This window comes from Prionailurus bengalensis, chromosome A2 (genome assembly GCF_016509475.1).
Source record: "Prionailurus bengalensis isolate Pbe53 chromosome A2, Fcat_Pben_1.1_paternal_pri, whole genome shotgun sequence".
Classification (NCBI taxonomy): Eukaryota; Metazoa; Chordata; class Mammalia; order Carnivora; family Felidae; genus Prionailurus; species Prionailurus bengalensis.
The window spans coordinates 25,605,029-25,629,519 of NC_057348.1; the positions used below are offsets into that span (position 1 = coordinate 25,605,029).

The 24,491-nt window shown below is 35.2% G+C and overlaps 1 protein-coding gene and 1 non-coding gene across 2 annotated transcripts in view; one reads left to right on the forward strand and one right to left on the reverse strand.

The window, feature by feature from the left end:
• The window catches only part of DNAH12 (dynein axonemal heavy chain 12), a 219,686-nt gene that overhangs the window by 35,478 nt on the left and 159,717 nt on the right, over positions 1 to 24,491 (reverse strand). The window contains exons 56-60 of the mRNA XM_043587710.1: positions 18,049 to 18,263; positions 17,117 to 17,309; positions 15,096 to 15,288; positions 13,392 to 13,564; positions 9,404 to 9,544 (exon numbers count right to left, since the gene is read on the reverse strand). Coding sequence (XP_043443645.1) covers positions 9,404 to 9,544; positions 13,392 to 13,564; positions 15,096 to 15,288; positions 17,117 to 17,309; positions 18,049 to 18,263 — 915 coding nt within the window. The remainder of the gene's footprint in view (positions 1 to 9,403; positions 9,545 to 13,391; positions 13,565 to 15,095; positions 15,289 to 17,116; positions 17,310 to 18,048; positions 18,264 to 24,491) is intronic.
• On the forward strand, positions 22,319 to 22,380 carry LOC122488834. The gene has a single exon (XR_006298749.1). It is a non-coding gene; the product is annotated as a U7 small nuclear RNA (small nuclear RNA).

Below are 24,491 nucleotides of genomic sequence, written 5' to 3' on the forward strand. Positions count from 1 at the left end.
TACTCATACAAGACAAAACAGACTTTAAAACAAAGACCAAGATGGGAATTACATAATTATAAAAGACCAATATGGGAATTATATAATGATAAAGGGGTGAATTCAACAAAAAGATACAACACTTATGAATATATCAAGAGTACCAAAATATATAAAGCAAAAATTAGATCTAAAGGGAGAAACTGACAGCATGACAGTAATAGTAGGGCACCTTAACACCCTCACTTACATCAAGAATAGATCAACCAGGCATAAAATCAATACAGAAACATTGGCTTTAATGACACATTAGACCAAATGGATTTAGTAGACATATACAGGAAACCCCATCCAAAAGCAGAATATGCATTCTTCTCAAATGCACATGGAACATTCACCAGGACAGATCACAGGTTAAATTCAAGAAGATAGAGATTTTATTAAGCATTTTCTCTGACCATCACAGTATAAAACTAGAAGTTGATTACAAAAAAAAAAAAAAAACCCTGGAAAAACAACAAAAATGTGGAGATAAACAACATGCTACTAAACAACTAATGATTCATCAAAGAAATCAAAGAAATAAAAAAAATACATAGAGACAAATAAAAACAGAAATATGACATACCAAAATCAATGGGGTGCAGCAAAAGTGGTTCTAAGAGGGAAGATCATAGCAATATAAGCCTACCTCAAGAAATAAGAAAAACCTCAAACAATCTAACTTTACACCTGAAGGAGTTAGAAAAAAGAGAATAAATGAAGGCCAAAGTTAGTAGAAGAAAGAAAATGACAAAGATCAAAGTGGAAATAAATCAAATTGAGACTAAAACATAAATAAATAAATTAAAAAGATCAGTGAAACTAAAAGGTGGTTCTTTGAAAAGATAAATAAAATTGACAAACCTTTAGCTAGACTAACCAAGAAAAGAAGAAAGAGGGCTCAAATAAGCGAAGTTACAACTAAAGTTATAATTATACTACAAATAATTATATGCAAATGAACTGGACAACCTAGAAGAAATGGAAAAATTCCCCAAAATATATAGCCTTCCAAGATTGAATCATGAAGAAATAGAAAATCTGTATAGACTGATTACTAGCAAGGAGATTGAAACAATAACAAAATCAACTCCCAACAGGGGCACCTGGGTGGCTCAGCTGGTTGAGTGTCCAACTCTTGATCTCTGCTCTGGTCATGACCTCATGGTTTGTGAGATCTAGCCCCACATCTGGCTCTGTGCTGACAGCATGGAGCTTGCTTGGGATTCTGTGTCACTCCTTCTCTCTCTGTCCCTCTCCTATTTGCTGACTCTTGTTCTCTCTCTCTCAAAATAAATAAATAAACACTAAGGGGTGACTGGGTGGCTCAGTTGGTTAAGCGTCTGATTTCAGCTCAGGTCATGATCTCGTGGTTTGTTGGTTTGAGCCCTGCGTCGGGATCTGTGCTGACAGCTGAGAGCCTGGAGCCTGCTTCAGATTCTGTGTCTCCCTCTTTCTCTGCCCCTCCCCCCACCATGCTCTGTCTCTGTCTCTCAAAAATGAATAAATGTTTCAAAAATTACTTTAAATAAACATTTAAAAGACTCCCAAAAAACAAAAGTCCAGGACCAGACAGCTTCATTGGTAAATTTTACCAAACATTCGAAGAAGACTTAATACCTATCCCTTCTCAAACTCCTCCTTCAAAACACTGAAGAGAAGAAAACACTTCCGAACTGATTTTATGAGGGCAGCATTACCCTGATACCAAAACCAGACAAGTACACCACAAAAAAAGAAAATTATAGGCCAATATCCTTAATGAACATAGATGCAAAAATACTCAACAAAATATAGCAAACCAAATTCAACAATACATTAAAAGAATCATACACCATGATCAAGTGGGATTTATTCCAGAGATCCAAGGATGATCCAACAACCACAAATTGATCAAGATGATATGCCACATTAACAAAATTAAGGGTAAAAATCACATGATCATCTCAATAGATGCAGAAAAAGCATTTAACAAAATTTAACATCCATTTATGATAAAAACTCAATAAAACGGGTACAGAGGGAACACACCTCAATACAATAAAGGTCATATATGATAAACTCACAGCTAACATACTCAAATGGTGAAAAGCCAAAAGCTTTTCCTCTAAGATCATGAACAAGACAAAGATGTCCACTCTTCACACATTTATTCAACATAATACTGGAAGTTCTAGCCACAGAAATTAGGTAAGAAAAAGAAATAAAAGGCATCCAAAATAGAAAGGAAGAAGCAAAATTGTCACTATTTGCAGATACTTTATATATAAAATTCTAAAGACTTTGTTGGAACTGAGAAAGACCATTAGACCTAATAAATACAGTAGAATTTCAGGATACAGTATCAATCTACAGAAATCAGTAGCATGTCAATACACTAATGAACTATCAGAAAGAGAACTGAAGAAAACAATCCCATTTACAATTGCATCAAAAGAGTAAAATATCTAGGAAGAAATTTCATCAAGGAGGTGAAAGATCTGTACACTGAAAACTGTAAGACACTGATGCAGGAAACTGAAGACCCAAATAAATGGAAAGATATTCTGTGCTCATGGATTGGAGAAATCAATATTGTTAACATGTCCATACTACCCAAGGCAATCAACAGACTGAATGCAATCCCTTTCAAAATGCCAATGACATTTTTCACAGAACTGTAAGTACTAATTCAAAAATTTTTATGGAATCACAAAAGATCCTGAATAGCCGCGATCTTGAGAAAGAACAACAAAGCTGAAGGTATTATGCTCCTTGACTTCAAACTAGATTACAAAGCTTTAGTAATCAAAATAGTATGGTACTGGCATAAAGACAGACATACAGATCAATACAACAGAATTGAGAGCCCAGAAATACAGAGCCCAGAAATACACACAAACACACACACACACACACACACACACACACACACACACACACAATTTATGACAAAGGGGGAAGAACGCACAATGGAGAAAGGACAGTCTCTTCAATAAATGGTGCTGGGAAAACTGGACAGCCACATCCAAAAAAAAAAAAAAAAAGAAACTAGATCACTATCTTACACTATACACAAAAATTAACTCAAAATGGATTAAAGACTTGTATGTAATACCTGAAACCATAGAACTCCTGGAAGAAAACATAGGTGGTAAGCTTCTTGAATCAGTCTTAGCTATATTTTTGTGGATAACACTCCAAAGCGTAAGGGAAACAAAAGCAAAAATAAATGGGACTGTATCAAACAACACAGTTTATACACAGTGAAAGAAACCATCATCAAAATGTAAAAACAACCTACTGAATGGGAGAAGATATTTGCAAATCACATATCTGACAAGGAGTTCACATCCAAAATATATGAAAATTGCATACAACTTAACCACAAAAAGCAAACAACTTGATTTTAAAATGGGCCTAGGATCTGAATGGACATTTTTCCAAAGAAGAAATACAGATGGCCAACAGGCACATGAAAAGATATTCAACATCACTGATTATTAGGGGAATGTAAATCAAAACCACAGTAAGGTATTACCTCACATTAGTTAGATTCATTATGATAAAAAAAAAAAAAGACAAGAAATAAGTGTTAAGAAAATGTGGGGAAAAGGGAATTCTTGTACCCTGTTGGTGGAATATAAATTGGTCTGAGCATTATGGAAAATAGTATAGAGATTCCTCAAAACATTAAGAATAGAATTACAATACAATCCAGCTATTTCACTTGTGGTATTTAATCCAAAGATTATGAAAACTCTCATTTGAAATGATATATGCACCCCAATGTTCACAGCAATATTATCCACAATAGCCAAGATATGGAAAAACCTAAATGTCAGTTGATGCATAAATGGATAAAGAAGATGTGGTCTATATATACAATAGAATACTACTCAGACATAAAAAAATAATAAAATATTGTCATTTGTGACATGGTTGGACCTGGAGGGTATTATGTTAAGTGAAATAAGTCAGAAAGAGAAAGACAAAAACAGTACAATTTCACTCCTATGTGGAATCTAAAAATAAACAAAACAAAACAAACTCATAGACACAAACCACAACAGATTGGTGGTTACCAGAAGGGAAGGGGGTTTGTCAGTGGTGAAATGGATGAAGGGGGTCAAATACATGCTGATGGATGGTAACTAGATTTTTGGAAGTGATCACTTTGTAATGAATGCAGATGCTGAATTATAATATTGTACATCTAAAAATTATATAATGTTATATACCAATCTTACCTCAAAATATCAGAAACAAAAACAAAGAACAATGGCAATGAATAAAAAAACAGTAACACATATGATAGATATTAATCCATCTATGTCAATAATCCACTTTAAATGTCAATGGTTTCAGTACATCAATTAAAAGACATAGACTATCAGAGTACAATCAAAAAATAAGACCTAGGGGCGCCTGGGTGGTGCAGTCGGTTAAGCGTCTGACTTCGGCCAGGTCACGATCTCGCGGTCCATGAGTTTGAGCCCCGCGTCAGGCTCTGGGCTGATGGCTCAGAGCCTGGAGCCTGTTTCCGATTCTGTGTCTCCCTCTCTCTCTGCCCCTCCCCCGTTCATGCTCTGTCTCTCTCTGTCCCAAAAATAAATAAATGTTGAAAAAAAAAAAAAAAGACCTAACTCAGGGTGCCTGGGTGGCTCACTCAGTTAAGTATCAGACTTAGGCTCAGGTCATGATCTCACAGTTTGTGAGTTTGAGCCCCGTGTCAGGCTCTGTGCTGACAGCTCAATCCTACAGCCTGCTTTGGATTCTGTCTCCCTCTCTCTGTCCCTCCTCCACTCGCACTCTGTCTCTCTATCTCTCTCTCTCTCTCTCTCAAAAATAGACATTAAAAATTTTTTTTAAATATTAAAAAAATAAGACCTAACTATGTGTGGTCTACAAAAAAAACCCATTTTAACTATGAAAACAGAGAGTCAAAGAAAAGGGATGGAGAAAGATATAGCGTGCTAATGTTAATCAAAATAAAGCTGGAGTAGCTATATTAATTTCAGAAAAAGAAGACTTCAGAGCAAGGAAAATTATTAGGGATAAAGAGGGTCATTACATAATGATAAAGGGATCAATTCTCCAAAAGACCCAATGTTGTTAATGTGTATGTGCCTAACAAAAGAATGTCCAAATATATGAGATAAAACCTGATAGACAAAGAAAAATAATCTGTTACTAAAATAGTAGTGGACAGATCCAGCAGCAGAAAATAGTAAAGACAGAGTTGAAATAACAGTACCATTATTCAACTAAATGCAATTGACATCTATACAATACTTTATCAAACAACATCAAAATACACATTCTTCTCAGCCTCATATGGAACATTCACCAAGACAGAACACATTCTGGGTCATAAAACACACTTTAACAAATTTAAAAGAGGAGAAATCATACAAAGTATTCTCTCTGAGTACAATAGAATTAAACCAGAAGTCAGTAACAGAGAGATAGCCAGGAAACCCCCAAACACTTGGCAATTAAACACACTTCTAAGTAATGTATGGCTCAAAGAAGTTTCAAGGGAAATAAAAAAATATTTTGAATGAAATAAAAATGAAAACACAACTTATTCAGATTTGTGGAATGCAGCAAAAGTAATGCTCAGAGGGAAATTTAGAACACTGAATTCATTTATTAGAAAAGAAGATAAATTTAAAATCAATCATTTGGGTTTCCACCTTAAGACACTAGAAAAAGAAGATCAAATTAAATCCAAAGTAAGCAGAAGTGAAGAAATAATAAAAATCAGAGAAGAAATTTATGAAATTAAAACAAGTCAATAGGAAAAAAATCAATAAAACTAAAATCTGGTTCTTTGAAAAGATCAATAAAATTGATTAACCTCTAGCCAGGATAACTAAGGAAAAAAGTGAGAAGACACAAATTACACATATCATAAATGAAAGAAGGGCCATCATTACTAATTCCATTGACATAAAAAGATAATAAAGGAATATTATGAACTGTATCTCCTCAAATTTTTTGATAACCTACCCAAAATGGATCAATTCTTTGGAAAATACAATCTGCCAAAATTCACAGAAGGAGAAACAGATAATCTGAATAGACCTTGTGTTAGTGTACTCATGCTGCCTTAACAAAGTACCATACACTGGATTGCATAAATAATGCAAATTTATTTTCTCAGAGTTCTGGAGTCTAGAAGTTTGGATCAGGGTTCTGGCTGATTTGGTTTCTGATGAGACCTCTTCCTAGCTTGTAGACAAGTGACCTTACTTTGTCCTCACATGGCCTTTCTTCTGTGTGCATATGGACAGAGAGAGTACTTTGGTATCTCTCTTTTTAAAGGGACATTAATTCTGTCAGATCAGGACCATACCTTTATGACTTTATTTAACCTGAATTACTTTCTTAGAGGTCTCATCTCTAAATATAGCCACAATGGAAGTTAGTGCATCAACATATGAATTTGAGGGAAACACAACTATTCAGTCCATAACTATATCTATTAAAGAAATTGAATTGATAATTAAATTGATAACCTTCCAAAACAGAAACCACCACATTAAAATGGGTTCTGGAGAATTCTACCAAACTTATAGGAAGAAATTATACCAATTCTTTGCAATCTCTTCCAGAAAATAGCAGAAGGAATACTTTCCTAATTACTCTATGAAGCTAATATTACCCTAATACCAAAATTACACAGATAAAAGAAAACTACAGACCAATATCTCTCAAGAACATGGATACAAAAATTCTCAACAAGATACTGGCAAGTTGAATCAAACAATGTATAAAAAGAATAACACACCACAACAAAGTGGTATTTGTTTCAGGAATGTAAAGCTGTTTCAACATTAAAAAAAATCAATAAATATAATCTATCATATAGATAAACTACAGAAGAAAAAGCACATGATCATATCAGTAGATGCAGAAAAGGCATTTGACAAAATCCAATACCCTTTCATGATAAAAATTCTCAGCACACTTAGAGGGGAACGTCCTCAACTTGATAAAGAACATTTACAAAAAAAACCTACGGCTAACATCATACTTAAAAATAAGAAACTAGAAACTTTCCCACTAAGATCAGTAAAAAAAATAAGGATGTCCCTTTTCATCATTTCTTGTCAATATCATACTGAAAGTCCTGACTAATGCAATAAGAAAAAAAGATGTATTGCCTTTGTTTGTGTATAACATGATTATCTACGTAGAAAATCCAAAAATCTGAAAGAATTGACAACAAACTCCTAGAACTAATATGCAATTATATTAGCAAGGTTGCAGGATACAATGTTAATATACAAAAATCACTTTCATATAGATTAACAAGTGGAATTTGAAATTAAAAACACAATGCCATTTGCATTGGCACTCAAAAAGTGAAATACTTAGATATAAATTGAACAAATCATGTACAAGATCTATGTGAGAAAAACTATGACAATGTGATGAAAGAAATCAAAGAACTAAATAAATGGAGAGATATTCCATGTTCATGAATAGGAAGAATCAATATTGTCAAGGTGTCAGTTCTTCCCAATTTGATCTATAGATTTAATGCAATCTCACGCAAAATCCAAGCAAGTTATTTTGCGTATAATTGATGGAGTTATTCTAACATTTATACAGAGGGGCAAAAGACCAAGAATATCCAACACAATATTGAAGGAGAAGAACACAACTGGAAAACTGACATCACTGGACTTCAAGGCTTACTATAAAGCTACAGTAATCAAAATAGGATGGTGTGGGTAAAAAAATAAATAGACAAATCAATGGAACAGAATTTTGTGAATACTGACAAACTGATTTTCTATAAAGTTCACTTTATATGAAGAGACACAAGACTCAGAATAGCCAAAACAATATTTAAGAACAAAGCCTAGGACTGACACTACCTGACTTCAAGACTTAGTATAAGGCTAATTAAGTCAATACTACAAAAAAACCAAATAGATCAGTGATACGGAATAAAGAATTTAAAAATACACCCATAAATAGAACCACCTGATCTTTGACAAAAAGCAAGGGCAGTACAATGGAACAAAGACAGTCTTTTCAACAAATGGTGCTGGAACAGCTGGATGTCCACCTGCAAAAATAATAATAATAATAATAATAATAATAATGATAATAATAATAATAATAAATCTAGACAGAGACCCTTCACAAAAATTAACTCAAAATGAATCATAGACATAAATGTAAAATGCAAAACTATAAAATTCCTAGAAGATTACATAGTAGAAAATCTAGGTGACCTTAGGTATGGCAATGATTTTTTTATATATAACACCATGAACCATGAAAGAAAGAAGCTGGACTTCATTAAAATTTAAAACTTCTGCTCTGCCAAAGACACTGTCAAAAGGAGAAGGCAAGCCACAGACTGAGAGAGAATATTTGCAAAAGGCATACCTGATGAAGGACTGTCATCCAACTCAACACTAAAAAATGAACAATCAAACTGATTCAAAAGTGGCCAAAAGACCTAACAGATACCTTACCGAAGAAGATATAAGGATGGCAAATAAGCATACAAAACATTAACAGTATCATGTGTCGTTAGCAAATTGTAAATTGAAATGAGAGAACAATACATATCTATTAGAGTGGTCAAAATCCAGAATGCTGACAAGACCAAATGCTGGCAAGGATCTGGAGCAACAGGAACTCTTACTCATTGCTGGTGGAATGCAAAATGGTGCAACTACTTTGGAAGAGAGTTTCTTAAAAACTAAACATACTCTTACCACATGACTCAGCAGTCTTTGGTAATTAAATGAGTTGAAAACTTATGTATATACAAAAACATACACACAAATGTTTATAATTTTATGGTTAATATTCAAAACTTGGAAGTAATCAAAATGTCTTTCAGTAGGTGAATAAACTGTGGTACATCCAGAGAATGGAATATTATTTTGTGCTAAAAAGAAAGAAGCTATCAAGTCATGCAAAAACATGGAAGGGCCTTAAGTGCATATTATTAAGTGAAAGAAATCAATTTGAAAAGGCTCTAGTTCTTTTTTTTTTTAAGTAATCTCTACACCCAGTGTGGGCCTTGAACTCAAAACCCCAAGGGTAAGAGTTGCATGTCCTACCAATTGAGCCAGCCAGGCACCCTGAAAAGACCTCTATTTCTTGACCTGGTTGGTGGTTACACAGACTTCTGCTTTATAAGAATTCATTGAACTGTACATGAATATTTTGTCGACTTTTACATGTGACTCACATTTTAAAAATATAATAAACATCCAAACACCAATACTATTATAGAGAAATGTACAAGTAAAATCATGACTTAAGCAGAGCAAAAACATGGTATCTTTCTGTGAGAAACCATCCTCATAGATTAGTTTCCCCATGCAAGTTTTTAAAATAAATAAAGATAAAGCAAGTAACTTACAGAAGAAGATTGGCACATAATAAAAAGGAAAACAGCAGCTTGTCCTTCTCAAATAGTGATCGGCATATATTACAATATAAGTTGTATGTGAAGTGGTCATTTAAATATCGTAGGCGCTTTTCCAAAATTTTGGATTTGTTACTGAAAGGTTGAAAAACAGGCAAATATACTGTCAAACAAAACTAAGAAAAAATAAGTAACAGATGAACTAACATATAAGTAGCCACTGTTAAACACACACACACACACACACACACACACACACACGAGTGCATATAAAATGGTGAAATCTGAGGAAGTTCTGTGAATTTCCTGGTTGTGATATTGTACTATAATAATGTAAAACTGTTACCACAGGAGACACTGAGTGAAGGATATATATGGGGCCTCCCTGTGTAGTTTTGTGTGTGTGCAACTTCTTCTAAATTTATATGTAAAAGACAGGGTATAAGACTATGAGAAAATAAAATAGGGTTTATACCATCTCTCTATTTTCAAAATTCTGAACTTATTATATTCCAAAATGACTGAAAATAATCACTAAATTAAGATATTTGCTGAATCTCTATTGGTGTGAATTTTTTTCTGGGTAGGGGACTATAAGAGATAAAGAATTATGAAATATTTACCTGTCCCAAAGAAGCATCAAATCTAGATCAAGGTGTATACATTTAAAAAAAAAAAGATGAAAAGTCAGAAAACATATGAACAAAAGGTTACTTCCAGATGTGGTTATGGCTAATATCTGTCTTCTTTATGCTCTTATATGTTCAAAATTTTGCAATAATCACATATTACTTTCATTTTTTTAGTCCAAAAATTTTATCAGTAATATTTAAAAGACCCTCATTCTGGGGAAGTTTGGGCAGCTACATACATACATACATACATACATACATACATACATAAGCAAGCAAGCAAGCAAGCAAGCAAGCAAGCAAGCAATTACCACATGACCCAGCAACTGCACTCCTGGGCATTTATCCTAGAAATGAAAATTTGTGCTCACATAAAAACCTGTACATGTTATTCATAAGAGCAAAAAATTGGAAGTAACCCAGATGTCCTGTAGTACATCGATACCATGAAATATTTCTCAGCAATAAAAAGGAACAAACTACTGACACACACAACAACCTGAATGAGTCCCCAGAGAATTAAGCTGGGTGAATAAAAGCCAATCCTTAAAAGTTATGTGCTATATGATCCCATTTATATGACATTCTTGAAATGACAAAATTACAGAAACGGAGCATGGATTAGTGGTTCTCAAAGATTAAGGAGAGGGTGGGGATGGGAAAGAAATGGGTGTGGCTATAAAAGGGCAGCATGGGAATCCTTGTGGTAATAGTGGTGTTCCCTATCTTGACTGTATCAACAGCAATGTCCTGGTTGTGATCATTGTGACATTCAAGATGTCACCATTGAGGAAACTGGGTAGAGAATACACAGGATTGCTCTATTTTCTTTTTCTTTCTTTCTTTCTTTCTTTCTTTCTTTCTTTCTTTCTTTCTTTCTTTCTTTCTCTTTCTCTCTTTCTGTCTTTCTTTCTCTTTCTTTCTCTCTCTCTTTCTCTCTTTCTTTCTTCTTTCTCTCTTTCTCTCTTTCTCTCTTTCTTTCTTTCTTTCTTTCTATTCTCTACACCCAACGCCTAGCTCAAACTCACAACCCCAAGATCAAGAGTTGCATGCTCCACCAACTGAGCCAGCCAGGCACCCCCACTGTATAATTTCTTATAACTACATGTGAATCTACATTTATCTCAAAATTAATTTTAATTTTAAATTTTAGTTTAATTTTTAAAAAGCAATCCTTTGATCCATGGAAAGGTGAGAGAAGAGTAGGGGATAGTGACACTTCTCTGAGCAGATCTTTTAGTTCAGGATTTACTTCTGGAGTCATATTAATGGGTTATGTGCTCAAAAATATAATAAAATTAAAATCAACAAGGGTGAAGGGAAAACTCTAAAATGAAATTAAAAAAAAATCCAAACCAACAACAAATGAACCTAACTGTATTTCACATCAATAACATTGCCATGCTGAAGGAGGAAAAATTAACACAAGTAATTTTTTGAATATAGCTTTTTATGTCTAAAAACAAAAAGACTGTAATTTTCTGTGTGGACATCTGCATCCAATTCTCTTCAGTATATACCTAAGAATCACTGGATTTGCTGATTACTAGATCATATGGCAAATCTATGTTTAATATTTTCAAGAATGTCCTCAATATTTCCAAAGTGGCAGCACTAATTTACATTCCTGCCAGCAGTGTATGAGGGTTCTGATGACTCTGCATCCTTGCTGACACTTGTTATCAACATTTATGTCAATTCCTCAACTTGAATTTTCTCCATCGTGTGGATGGTGTAAGTTCAAATTCCAAATCCCAACTGGTAATCTTAGGGATTTCAGTCACTCCAGCGAGACTGTTCTACCAAGAGCCCATCTAGACCATATATGGTAGGCTCAAATCATATTTTTATTCTATTTAACAAATACAGTAGTTACTAAGTACCAGATGCTGCGATAAACACTTGACAAATATTAAATTCTTATAACAATTCTAAAAGGTAGGTATGATTATTATCTCTATTTTATAGACAAAAAAATTTGAAGCAATTACAGAAAGGTTAACTGACTTGACTGTACTAATGTAGCTAGTATGTGGCAGAACTGAGATTTCACCCCCTACTCCAGTCTGACTTTAAAACCTGTGTATGTTTATTAATTGATTAAAGTGAAAATATCTAGCAAACAATTAGAAATGTGGGCCTGGGAGCACCTGGGTGGCTCAGCCAGTTGAATGACTTGATTTCCCCTCGGGTCATGATCCCAGGGTCATGGGATGGAGCCCAGGTTATGATCCCAGGGTCATGTGGGGACTCCATGCTGTGTGTGGAGACTGCTTGGGATTCTCTCTCTCTTTTTTTCTCTCTCTCTCCCTCTGCCCCTCTCGCCCGCTTGCACACACTCTCTCTACAAATAAAAAAAAAAAATTTAAGGGGCGCCTGGGTGGCTCAGTTGGTTGAGCATCCAACTTCAGCTCAGGTCATGATCTCATGGCTTGTGAGTTTGAGCCCCGCATCGGATTCTGTGCTGACAGCTCAGAGCCTGGAGCCTGCTTCAGATTCTGCGTCTCTCTCTCTCTCTCTCTCTCTCTCTCTCTCTCTCTCTCTTTCTCTCTGCCCCTCCCCCACTGGCTCTCTCTCTCTCAAAAATAAATAAACACTAAAAAATTTAAAAAAAATTAATTACAAAGAAATATGGGACTGAAGCTTTTTATTTTTTAAATTTTATTCATTCATTCATTCATTCATTCATTTTTAAAATTTATTTATTTTTGAAAGAGAGTGCACGCATGAGCAGAGCAGGGGCGGGGCAGAGAGAGAGGGACAGCGTGAGAATCCCAAGCAGACTCTGCACTGTCAGCCTGGAGCCCAACACGGGACTCAAACTCATGAAACCTGAGATCATGACCTGAGTCAAAATCAAGAGTCAGAGGTCAACTAAATGAGCCACCCAGGTACCCCAAATTTTATTTATTTTTTTAAGAATTTATTTTTAAGCAATTTCTACACCCAATGTGGGGCTCAAACTCACAACCCAAGATCAAGAGTTGCTTGCTCTACTGACTGAACCAGCCAGGCACCCTGGGACTGAAACTTTTTAGAGATCTCAAAGGTGGAGAAAGATATTGTAGTTGCCAGCAAAGATAAGTCAGGTGCCATATTAAAATATTTAAAAGAGGCACGGAGGACTAAAGCTAATCCTTCTATGCCTACATTTTGAGTGGGGGTGAAATAAAACTTAGAATAAAATGGAGGCTTTCTTTCTCCCTCCCTTTCTTTCAACTTTTCCTATTTTTAAATACTCTGTAATGAATGCATATTACATATTAAGAAAAAAAAGTTATGTATTTTTTAATGGAAAGCATGGTGGAAATCCAACATAGGGAGGATGAATGAAGCTAGAGAAGGTTTACCTGTCATGAATGGAGTTGATGTAAAGGTTCACAAACCAGGTGAGAGAGTACTGGTACATGGGATCGATGTTAGCCAGGTCTGCAATGCTGAAGAATAATACTGATGAATGTTTAGCAATGGGTCTGTAGCCTTCTCGAGACTCTGCTATTTTGAGTTCTGTTTTCTCTGCAATCTAGAAGAGAAAAATCAAGATTAAGAAGTAGGAAATGTGTTTTTTTAATTATGTGTTTTTCATGTAATAAAGTTTATGTTAAAAAAAAATAACCCTCTAACTCAATGGCAAAATTACAGAGGTATGGTTTACAAGGAAAGGTTTTAGTATGCTAGAAGCTGGAAAGACAGAAAGACAAAAAGGAAGACAGAAAGACAGAAACAAATAGGGAGAGAGAGAAAGGGGGAGGGAGAGAGGGAGGAAAAAGGAAAAGGAAGGAAAGAATTAGGAAGGGAGGGAAGAGGAAGAAGGGAGGGAGAAAAATCAATGAAAAATAGTTTAAGGTTGTGTTTCTTGTTTGGGGAATACCAGAGCTGTCAATCTTTGCTTTTTTTGTCTGGATCTGACATGTGTCTACTATAGTCACTCATCTTCTTTGATTTCAATAGGTCAGAGAGAGGGAGAAAGAGAGAAAGAAAGAGGGAGAGGGAGGGAGAGAGAGAGAGAAGGAAGGAGGGAGGGAGGGAGGAAGGGGGGGGAGGGAGAGAATGTGCACATGTGTATGTTTAAGGTGTCAACATGTGTACCAGAACCCAGCAAAAGTCTGGGAAAGTAGATTTCACAAATATTTGTTAGCTGATGGGGTTATAGCACAGTACCTTTCCAATTAGCTTCTTGTATGTTTAACATTTCTGGACACAGTAGGGGTGTTAATATTTGACCCCAAAAGAAAAAACTTCTGAAAGATAACAGCTCTTCAGCTGACAACTCTATCTGATAGAATGCTATTCTATAGGAAAAATGTGTACAGCACTTATTCAATCCACTTTTCCTTCTTTGGACACACTATCTACAGACTCTGCTGAATGTGTGTGCCTGGGTAGTCATGTTTATACTGAATGATCCTCTTTGTAGCTGATTCAGTCAGGAAGTAGAGATAGAACTGGGCCGAAGATAAGCGAAATCAATTCTTCCCCCAGAAAATTAGAATTTTAAGAGCCTCAGAAGCTGAAGTCAAGTGGTACTGGGCATTAGTGCTAATAAAAGGTAATGGAACCAAAGACGGTTTCTACAGGCAAGACAAATGTTTGAAGGAACAGATGTAAAGTGTTACCAGAGAAATTGGTTTTAAGATGGAGAGGCACATATGAGGACTACACAGTCTTAGAGAGGGGCAAAGAGCATAGAAACTTTCCATTTATTCTTGAGGCCGGTATGTACTTCTGTAATTGGGGAAATAAAATGCTCCCTTGTATCTTTTTTTTTTTCAATTTGAGCATAGTTGACACACAATGTTACATTAGTTTCAGGTATAAATATAGTGACTGGACAAGTTGATACATTATGCTATGTTCACCACAAGTATAGCTACCATCTGTCAGTATACAACACCATTACAATGTTTTTGACTATATTCCTTATGCTGTCCTTGTATCTTTTTTATTTGAGCTAATTTGAGTGTGCTTCTGTTCCTTGCAAACAAACTTTCTCCAGAGTTATACTGGGAGAAAATTGAAAAAGAGTCAAAAGGTTGCTAGGACTCTTTTTTCACCTGCTGTTTCTTTGTTATCTCATTGGACATCATTTTAGCAGAGTCTAAGACTTTAATTGCACTTTCGTCTTCTAAAATGTTGCCTTCTGAAGATGATAATGTTTCTAAAATTTTCTTCTCTATATCTTTTAGCTGTTTCTTATTAGCTGCAGACTGAAGAATAAGGGCATTTCGTTCCTCTTCTAATTCTGGTCTAAAAAAATAGAAACATTTAGTCTAAACTTGCAGTATTTTATCAAGTTCATATCTAAATACTAGGTATCACAATTTTGTAGACATTTAAATAATTTTGTAGAAATGTAACACAAACTAAGATATATAACACAAACTTTATCCTAAGGAAAAAGGTTATTTCCATACAAACGATAGTTTGAGAAACATGAGCAAAAAATGATCATTAAATTCACATATGTGAAATGTGGCAATAACTTAATAAGTCTAAGAATGCGCTATGTTTATCCATATGGCTTAGATAGTTTTGTGAGGATAAGAACTGGAGAAGAAACACAACAGAAAACTTCTTATCTATTCGTTGGCTTTTTCATATTCAGTGTTACTTTCATTATCTCTTCCGCAAGAGCAGAATCAGAAAAGATGACTCATCATACAATTGTCTCTCCAGGTAAAAGACAAAATTGGCACTTTAACATCTTTACAAATATAGTATAAAACTTCAAAATATCATAATTCACCATGTTCAGGAATATGTTAGGACATGGTTCTGTCTTGGATACTATACAAGTGGGATTCAAATATTGGAAGTAACAAAAGTAACACACGATTACATAATTTCCCTTATGATTTGGTTTCATAAAATAGAGTGCTTGATAATGCTATGTGAAGCTCCAAGTGGAATCAAAGATTTCTTTCAGGAAGCAATCCTTTACTAGTAGCCCTATCAGGTATTTTAATATCTTTTTCTCATTTAAAACATAACACATGCTAGTAATGGAAAAATACATAAAGTATAAAAAAATAATTAAAATTATCCACAATCTTACCACCCTTAGAGATGACCACTGTTAACATTCTGGCATATTCCCTCCCAAGTGGACAGATATATATACATATAATTCATGCATTAACTTTTTTTTTTAACAAAACATTACCCATACCATGTATAGTTTTGCATCCTGTTTTTTCATTCTTATCTAAGTATTTCATCACTCATTCTTATTTCACTATTTCACTATATTACTCAACTATTTCATTATTTCATTAACATCCTATATTTAAGTCTTTCAACACATTTCTGATTTTGTCCACAGCATATATTCTTAGGGATGAACTCTTTGGCTCAAACAATCAGATACAAGTCTGAAGTCATGGCATGTCTCCTGAATCCTACTACCCATAGGAGGAGCCCAATATAACATGGTTGGCTTATGACTTACTTGTTACAGAATGACTATTTTATTTTATTTTTTATGTTTATTTTTATTTTTTGAGAGAGGGTGAGCGCATGCAAGGGGGTGGTGGGGAGAAGGAAGGGGAGGGAGAGAATCCCAAGCACAGGGTACAATCTCACGATCATGAGATCATGACCTGAGCTGAAATAAGAGGTGGACACTCAACTGAATGAGCCACCCAGGTACCCCAAGAACAGCTATTTTAAAGGATTACATACTTATTTTATAACAATACATAAAATTTGACAAGGTTTTGGAATAATCACATAACAAAAGTATTAATGACCTACAAATATTCCTCTTTAGGCCATCTGGAAGCATATAAGGAAACGTATACACTTCACTCATATGAGGACTTTAAGATACAAAACAGATGAACATAAGGGAATGGAAGCAAAAATAATATAAAAACAGGGAGGGGGACAAAACATAAGAGACTCTTAAATATGGAGAACAAACAGAGGGTTGCTGGAGGGGTTGTGGGAGGGGGGATGGGCTAAATGGGTAAAGGGCATTAAGGAATCTATTCCTGAAATCATTGTTGCACTATATGCTAACTAACTTGGATGTAAATTTAAAAAAATAAAGAAAATTTAAAAAAAAAATACACACCTCTCCTTTGCAACAACAATACCTAGTAACTGATCTTCAAGTCCTTCCGGAGTTATCATGAAATTGAGCAAAGACACCTTTGTAGCCAGTTCTGGCATAAAGTGTGGATTTCTCAGTTTTGTGGTGATATAAAACTTGAAATCAAAGGAATACTCAATAATGACCTCACCAAGTCTGATACAGTCAATGCCACCTGTATTTCAGAAAGCAAACACATGATAAGTAAGCCACAGTTGTATAGCTCCTCCATGTTAAGGCCATTCCTGAGATAAGTAACGGGTCTTAAAGTAATATAAAATAGAATAGAGGTGTGACAAAAGTCATGGACACACAGGCAAATAAGCAATTATACAGCAGGACTCATTCATTCTGGAGTGGTCTAAGACATTTTCTGTCGTTGTCATGGAGCCTTCTAAATCAAAATTCCTTTTGATCTTACCTCCTCTATAAATTTTCAATCATGAGTCCAAGATTATTTGTATATTACTAAAGCTCTTAAAAATACTAGAGTTTGGCAGAGATAAAAATTTTTATAAGCAGAAAGATGTAAGGTTGGCACTATCTACCCAAAGTCAACTCTGGTCCATATTAACCATTACTATTCATACTAATGGACTTTCTGAGCTCCATGGTCACAAGATAAAGTAATTTCAGGCTGGCTTCAACTTCTTTATATTCTCTACTGAACAACCATCTAGATAACAGTGGTTAACATACTGAACAGAGGGCAAGATATTTATTTTAGAATATCTGACCAAAATTCATTCCTGATACTTGTTTCAAATTTCCTTTCACACATAACAATGACCCAGAAGTTTGAGTTATTAACATTATTCTTAAATTTATGTAGTGGCTTTCTTGCCTCAAAGATATGTCTTAAAGATAATCCAACCATCTTTCAGTGCTACCAGCTAATATTAATGAACTTCTACCTTGCTTAAAAGTTTGTCTAAGTAGTAAAGGCTCCAAAGATGGGTCCAGTTCTTCACCAACATTTTCTAATAGAAGTGGAGTTCCAAACTGAATACAATTTTCCAGTGTTCTCATATAGTCCGAATCAGATAACTTAATAATGCTAAGCTGATTTTCTTTTTCAGAGTTTTTGATCCACTTATTGGCTTGACCCTGAGGGTCAATCATTAAGGGCCTAGAATATAATAAGAAAAATTCTGAGGGAAATAAATAGATGTCGGTATTTCTTTAAAATTATGTAATTTAAATAATAAACATCACCATCAATCTGTATCAATGCAAAGTGTTTACGTACATTATCAGGATTAATCTTCACGAGAGTCCTATGAGAAAAAAGTAAACACTTTCTTATACTATACACAAAAATAAATTCAAAATGGATGAAAGACCTAAATGTGACACAAAACCACCCTAGAGGAGAGCAATAACCTCTTTGACATTGGCTGTCACTACTTCTTACTAGATATGTCTCTTGAGGCAAGGGAAACAAAAGCAAAAATAAACTATTGGGACTTCATCAAGACAAGATGCTTCTGCACAGAAAAGGAAACAATCAATAAAATGAAAAGGCAACTGACAGAATGGAAGACTATGTTTGCAAATGACATATCTGATAAAGAGTCTCCAAAATCTATAAAGAACTTATCAAACTCAACACCCAAAAATATCTAGCTAAAAAATGGGCAGGGGCACCTAGGTGGCTCACTGGGTTAAGCATCTGCCTCTTGATTTCAGCTCAGGTCATGATTTCATGTTTCATGGGTTCAAGCACCACGTCAGGTTCTGTGCTGATAGTGCAAAGCCTGCTTGGGATTCTCTGCCCCTCTCTCTCTGCCCCTCCCCTGCTCATGCATGCATATGCACTGTGTGTGTGTGTGTGTGTGTGTGTGTGTGTGTGTGTGTGTACACATAAATGGTAGAAGACATGAATAGATTTTCCCAAAGAAGACATAAAAATGGCTAGCACACACATGAAAAGGTGCTCAACACCACTCAACATCTGGGAAATACAAATCAAAACCATAATGAAGAGAACCTGGGTGGCTCAGTCTGTTATGCATCCAGCTCTTGATTTTGGCTCAGGTCATGATCTCCTGGTTGTGAGATCAAGCACCGCATTGGGCTCCACGCTGGGTGTGGAGCCTGCTTAAGATTCTCTCTCTCCCCCTTCCTCTGCCCTCCCCTGCTCATGCACATTCTATCTCTCTCTCTCTCAAAAAAAAAAACTGCAATGAGATATCACCTCATACCAGTTAGAATGTCTAAAATTAACAACACAGGAAATAAGATGTGTTGGGGAGAATGTGCAATTTTTGTCATTTATCTTTGAAATGAAGAAAGTCAGTCTCAGGGAGTACTTTGTCCAAGGTTCCAAAATTAGTTCCAAGTCAGAAGTAGAATCTTGTGAACCTGTAAGCTGTGCTCTTTCAAATATAATGCATGGTCTTCATGGTAATTTTAATAAGTGACATCTATTAACATAATATGAAACATAAACCTATTTATTTGATAAAAACTTAAAATGGGAGCTACCAGCCTATAATGGATTCCCTCAGGTTATGAGTAGAACCAAAAACTAAGTTTCCAAATTTTGTCTGGTATGTACTTGAGACCTATTTAGTAAATTTTTCTATGCCATTATGGTAAAGGCTTTGTGATCAATAACAAACAATTCATGGTTTCAGATATTTAAAAAATAATGTGCTTTCCTCTTTTTCTATGATGATATTGACTGTCCTAGGTTCCTTTTATATTCAGTACAGTGCATGAAATCATTCCCACTGTTGGTGGGAATGCAAACTTGTACAGCCACTCTGGAAAACAGTATGGAGATATCTCAAAAGTTAAAAATAGAACTACCCTATGATCCAGTAATGGTACTACTAGGTATTTACCCAAAGGATATAAAAATACTGATTTGAAGGGGCACATGTATCCCCATGTTTATAGCAGCATTACTAACAATAGCAAAATTATGTAAAGAGCCCAAATGTCCATTGACTCATGAATGGATAAAGAAGATGTGGAATATTACTCAGCCATCAAAAAGAATGAAATCTTGCCATTTGCAATGACATGGATAGAGTTAGAGTATATTATGCTAAGCAAAATAAGTCAGAGAAAGACAAATATTATATGATTTCACTCATAAGTGGAATTTAAGAAAAAAAACAGATGGGGGAAAACAAAGAGAGACAAACCAAGAAACAGATTCTTAACTACAGAAAACAAACAGAGGGTTACTGGAGGGGAGCTGAGTGGAGGGTTAAATAGGTGATGAGGATTAAGGAGGGCATTTGTTGTGATGAGCATTAGGTGTTGTATGTAAGTAAGGAATCGCCAAATCCTATACCTGAAACTAATATTACACTGTATGTTAACTAACTGAATTTAAATAAAAACTTGAAAAAGAAAAAAAAGACAGAACAATCCAATTATTAGCTGACTGGTTGTTTTCATTCCCCCCTCAAATTGTGCTGAAATCCTATTAAAAATACAAAAAGGTCCAGATACTAGTTAAAATTTACCTTCGCTATCACAGCAAATAGTGGAAAAGTGTTCTGGAAATGAGAAAGTTATTTTGCATACAACTGCTTAAAAATTTTTTTTATGTTTACTTATTTTTAAGAGCAAGAGAGAGCACGAGGAGAGGGGCAGAGAGAGGGGAGGGGCGAGAGAGGGGGGAAACACAGAATCTGAAGCAGGCTCCAAGCTCTGAGCTGTCAGCACAGAGCCCGACACGGGGCTCGAACTCACAGAATGTGAGATCATGACCTAAGCCAAAGTTGGACGCTTAACCAACTGAGCCACCCAGGCACCCCAGCATACAACTGCTTAAAAATGGACTAGATGCTCTTAGTACTTTTCAAGGTCCTGTTTGAAGGAATTGGTTTTCATTTTTATATATCCTTATCATTGGAAAAATATAGTATTGTTGACTCCCTTTCAATAAGTAACAATTTTTGTAAATTAACACTTAATACTAATCAACATTTTTGTTAATACATAAATTAATGTTCTTGGTAATACAATAGAGATTGTTGTTTATTATAAAAGAAATCCGGGGTGCCTGGGTTGCTCAGTTGGCTAAGCATCTGACTTCGGCTCAGGTCAGTATCTCATATTCTGTGAGTTCGAGCCCAGCATTGGGCTCTGTGCTGATAGCTCAGATCTGGAGCCTGCTTTGGATTCTATGTCTCCCTCTCTCTTTGCCCCTCCCCTGCTCATGCTCTGTCTCAAAAATAAACAAACATAAAAAAGTTTTTTAAAAAACACCAGAAATCCAATTCCAACTTAATACATTCTTATGTATTACATACATAAGTGGAAAACTGAGTTGTATCCAGAGAGATGAGACCTTGCCATAGCATCTGTATTTCAAGCATACCTTACTATAGGTATGACAGTATGCTAGCCTACATTTGAGATCTTTGGGCAGTCTGAATTAAAAAGCATTATCCATCTATGCTTCTGACAGAGGAAGTAATTTGGGGCAAATAAAAGCATTGCTGTTAAGTAGCCAGAACGATGTGTTAATAAAGCAGCAAAGTATTTTCATTGTGGTTAAAAAGTAAGCAAAGTCAGATTTTGAGGTATAGACACTAAAATGAGGAATTTGAAGATGATAATTAGTTTTAAAAATTAATATTTATTGAGCACTTATTTGTGCTGGGCACTTTCTCACAACATTTCTATGAGGTAGGAGTTATTATTACCCCCATTTACAGGAGGGGCACCTAAGGCATTGAGAGGTCAAGTAAGTTACCAAAATCCCAAGACAGAAAGTGACAGGGGAAAATTTGAATTCGTCTATCCCGACACTGGAATCTGTACTGCTGTGACCACTGCACAATATTATAAACAGATAAACCTCTAGAAATCATGAACAAGCACAATAAGGATTAATTATAAACCATAGTTCTCACTGAGTGAGTAGCTAAATAATAAAAAAAAAAAAATCCTCCTGCTACCTAGTACTGGTAGATAAAATAGGGCATTTGAAAAATACATAGGTGACATACATACATAATACATAAACATACACAGGGAAAAACACAGAAACACAGGCAAAACTGAATTCCAGAATAATACGTATGGGAGCTGAAATGACAGCTAGCCTTGGGGAGACTGTCAGTTCTAATAAACAAGGGGGTCCTTGAGTCCATATATGGCAGGAAGCTAGAACGGAGACCCATGTATTAAGCTTAAACCCATAAAAGGCTTAGTGAGTAGTGTTACAGCTCTTTTAGAATTTGTCTAGCAGGTTTTCCGGTTTTTACCGGAAGACCCCAAAAAAAAAAAAAAAAAAAAAAAAAAAAGAAATAAAAAAAAAAAAGGCTTAGTGAAATCACAGAAAAAAATATATGCATAAGGAGACAGGAAGGTAGTGTTTTTATTCCAGTTTTACCTCCAGCTGGGAAAAAGTCCCCTGAGAATCTGTAACCATTGGTCTATATTTCATGCCAGAATTCAGCTGTCATAGGAAGGAGGGACAGAAAGGTGAAAAAGTCCTACCCTTGAAGGCCCACATGAACAAGGATTTTCTAAGACTGAGTAAGAATCAAAATTACAGAGAACTCCCACTTTGCCCCATAACAACCCAACATGGTACACAAAAGAACAGCAATCCACCTCCAGGGAAAAAGCAAAAATGTAGAGGCACACTTTCTGTGTCATGGGCATTCATGAACAGATGAAAGCTGAAGACAAAACTAACACAGATTAAGAACACTCCACAGATTAAGAACACTCTTACCCTCATTCTAAGCATCGACCCATGGCTAGATTAATTTAAAGTTTTTGGTCTTCTGAACTTTATCTGAGCAACAAAACCCAAAGCCAGCGCAACTCATGATTAGGCTGACTCAAATCTCTGTACTAATGTCATGATAGAAAAAGAGGAATGCTCATTTCCAGTAGTTAATACTGTTTAGCTCAGTCCCCATTGTTAGACCCATGATATCTGGCATTCAAGCAAATATTATGAGATACTTAAATAAGCAAGGAAAAAAATGTCTAAACATTCTCAGGAGACAAAGAAATTAACAGAAACAGACTCACAGAGGACATAAATGTTGGAAATATTAGACAAGAAACTTAAAAATAACTGTGATTAAAATGTAAAAGAGTTACTGGAAAAGGTGGATAACATGCCTAAAGAGAAGACCTTCATCAGAGAGATAAAATTATAAGAAAGAGTTAAATGGAAACACTAGAAATAAAAAAATATGATGTCAAATCTAAATATTTCCTTTCATGGGCTGTATGTAGTGGACTCAGCAGAACCAGACAGTTTTATAGAAGTTACCTAGACTGAAACTCAAAAAGAAAGAAGTGGCTAAAACCAAAACAGAGCATCCCATAGCTTTGGGACAATATCAAAAAGACTTACAAACATAAGTAATCCCAGAGATAAGAGAGAGAGAAAATGAAATAGATCTGAGAAACTCAGAGAACTTCAGAAAGAATACCAAGATGATCTCTCTCTCTCTCTCTCTCTCTCTCTGTCTCTCTCTCTCTCTCTCTCTGTCTCTCTCTCTTTCTCTCTCGATACAGGAAAAAAAGCCTCTGTGGCCACTTATATTGGTGACATCAAGGGTGACAGCCATAGATGACTATACTGGGTTCAAGTGTCAAGAAGCAAAGTCTGAGCTATGAGGAAGGAGATTAATCCTTTAAAAGTACCCAATCCATGACCAGCTATTCTGCAAATAACAGGTAAAAAGGGTAACTCCATTAGAAAATTACTTTATTAGAAAAGTCAACTTTCTGCCAGAAAATGACAGATTGTTTTCCTCAATTTACATACAACCCTGAAATCTCTAGTTTCCTTGAATTTCAATTAAGACATAGATATACCAACAGCATTTTCTGAATTACAATTTGAAAAATCTGAATAACCACCCATGCATTGAAAAGAGTTCTAAAACAGAACTATAAAGACTTGGGGTCTAATATTCTGTTAAGTAGAATTTTCCCTGCTCTGCCAGAGAACACATGTTTTTAATAACTATACTTTCTCAGATTATAATACATTTACTAATTTGTCTAGAAGTTTCAACCTAAGGATGTTCATGCTCAAGTAAACTTTGGGTGCATAAACACCAAAAAAATGATCACTCACATCCTTATTTGGTTAAAAGAATACTGTCAACGTAAAGGAGACTTAGATGTCTTGAAGTATCTAGTAGGGTTTCCAAAGAATATAACAAACAGTAACTCAGACTTTCACAATGTAAGATTTCCTTATATATATACCTCATATTCCACAAGATGACTGAAATTTCCCTTACAGTTTTAAAGGTAGTAAATGTGATATCCTGTCCCACATTTCACTTAACATAGTAATCAAGAACAAGGATTTGGAAGTTAAATTGTCTGGGTTAAAATTCTGGCTCCACCA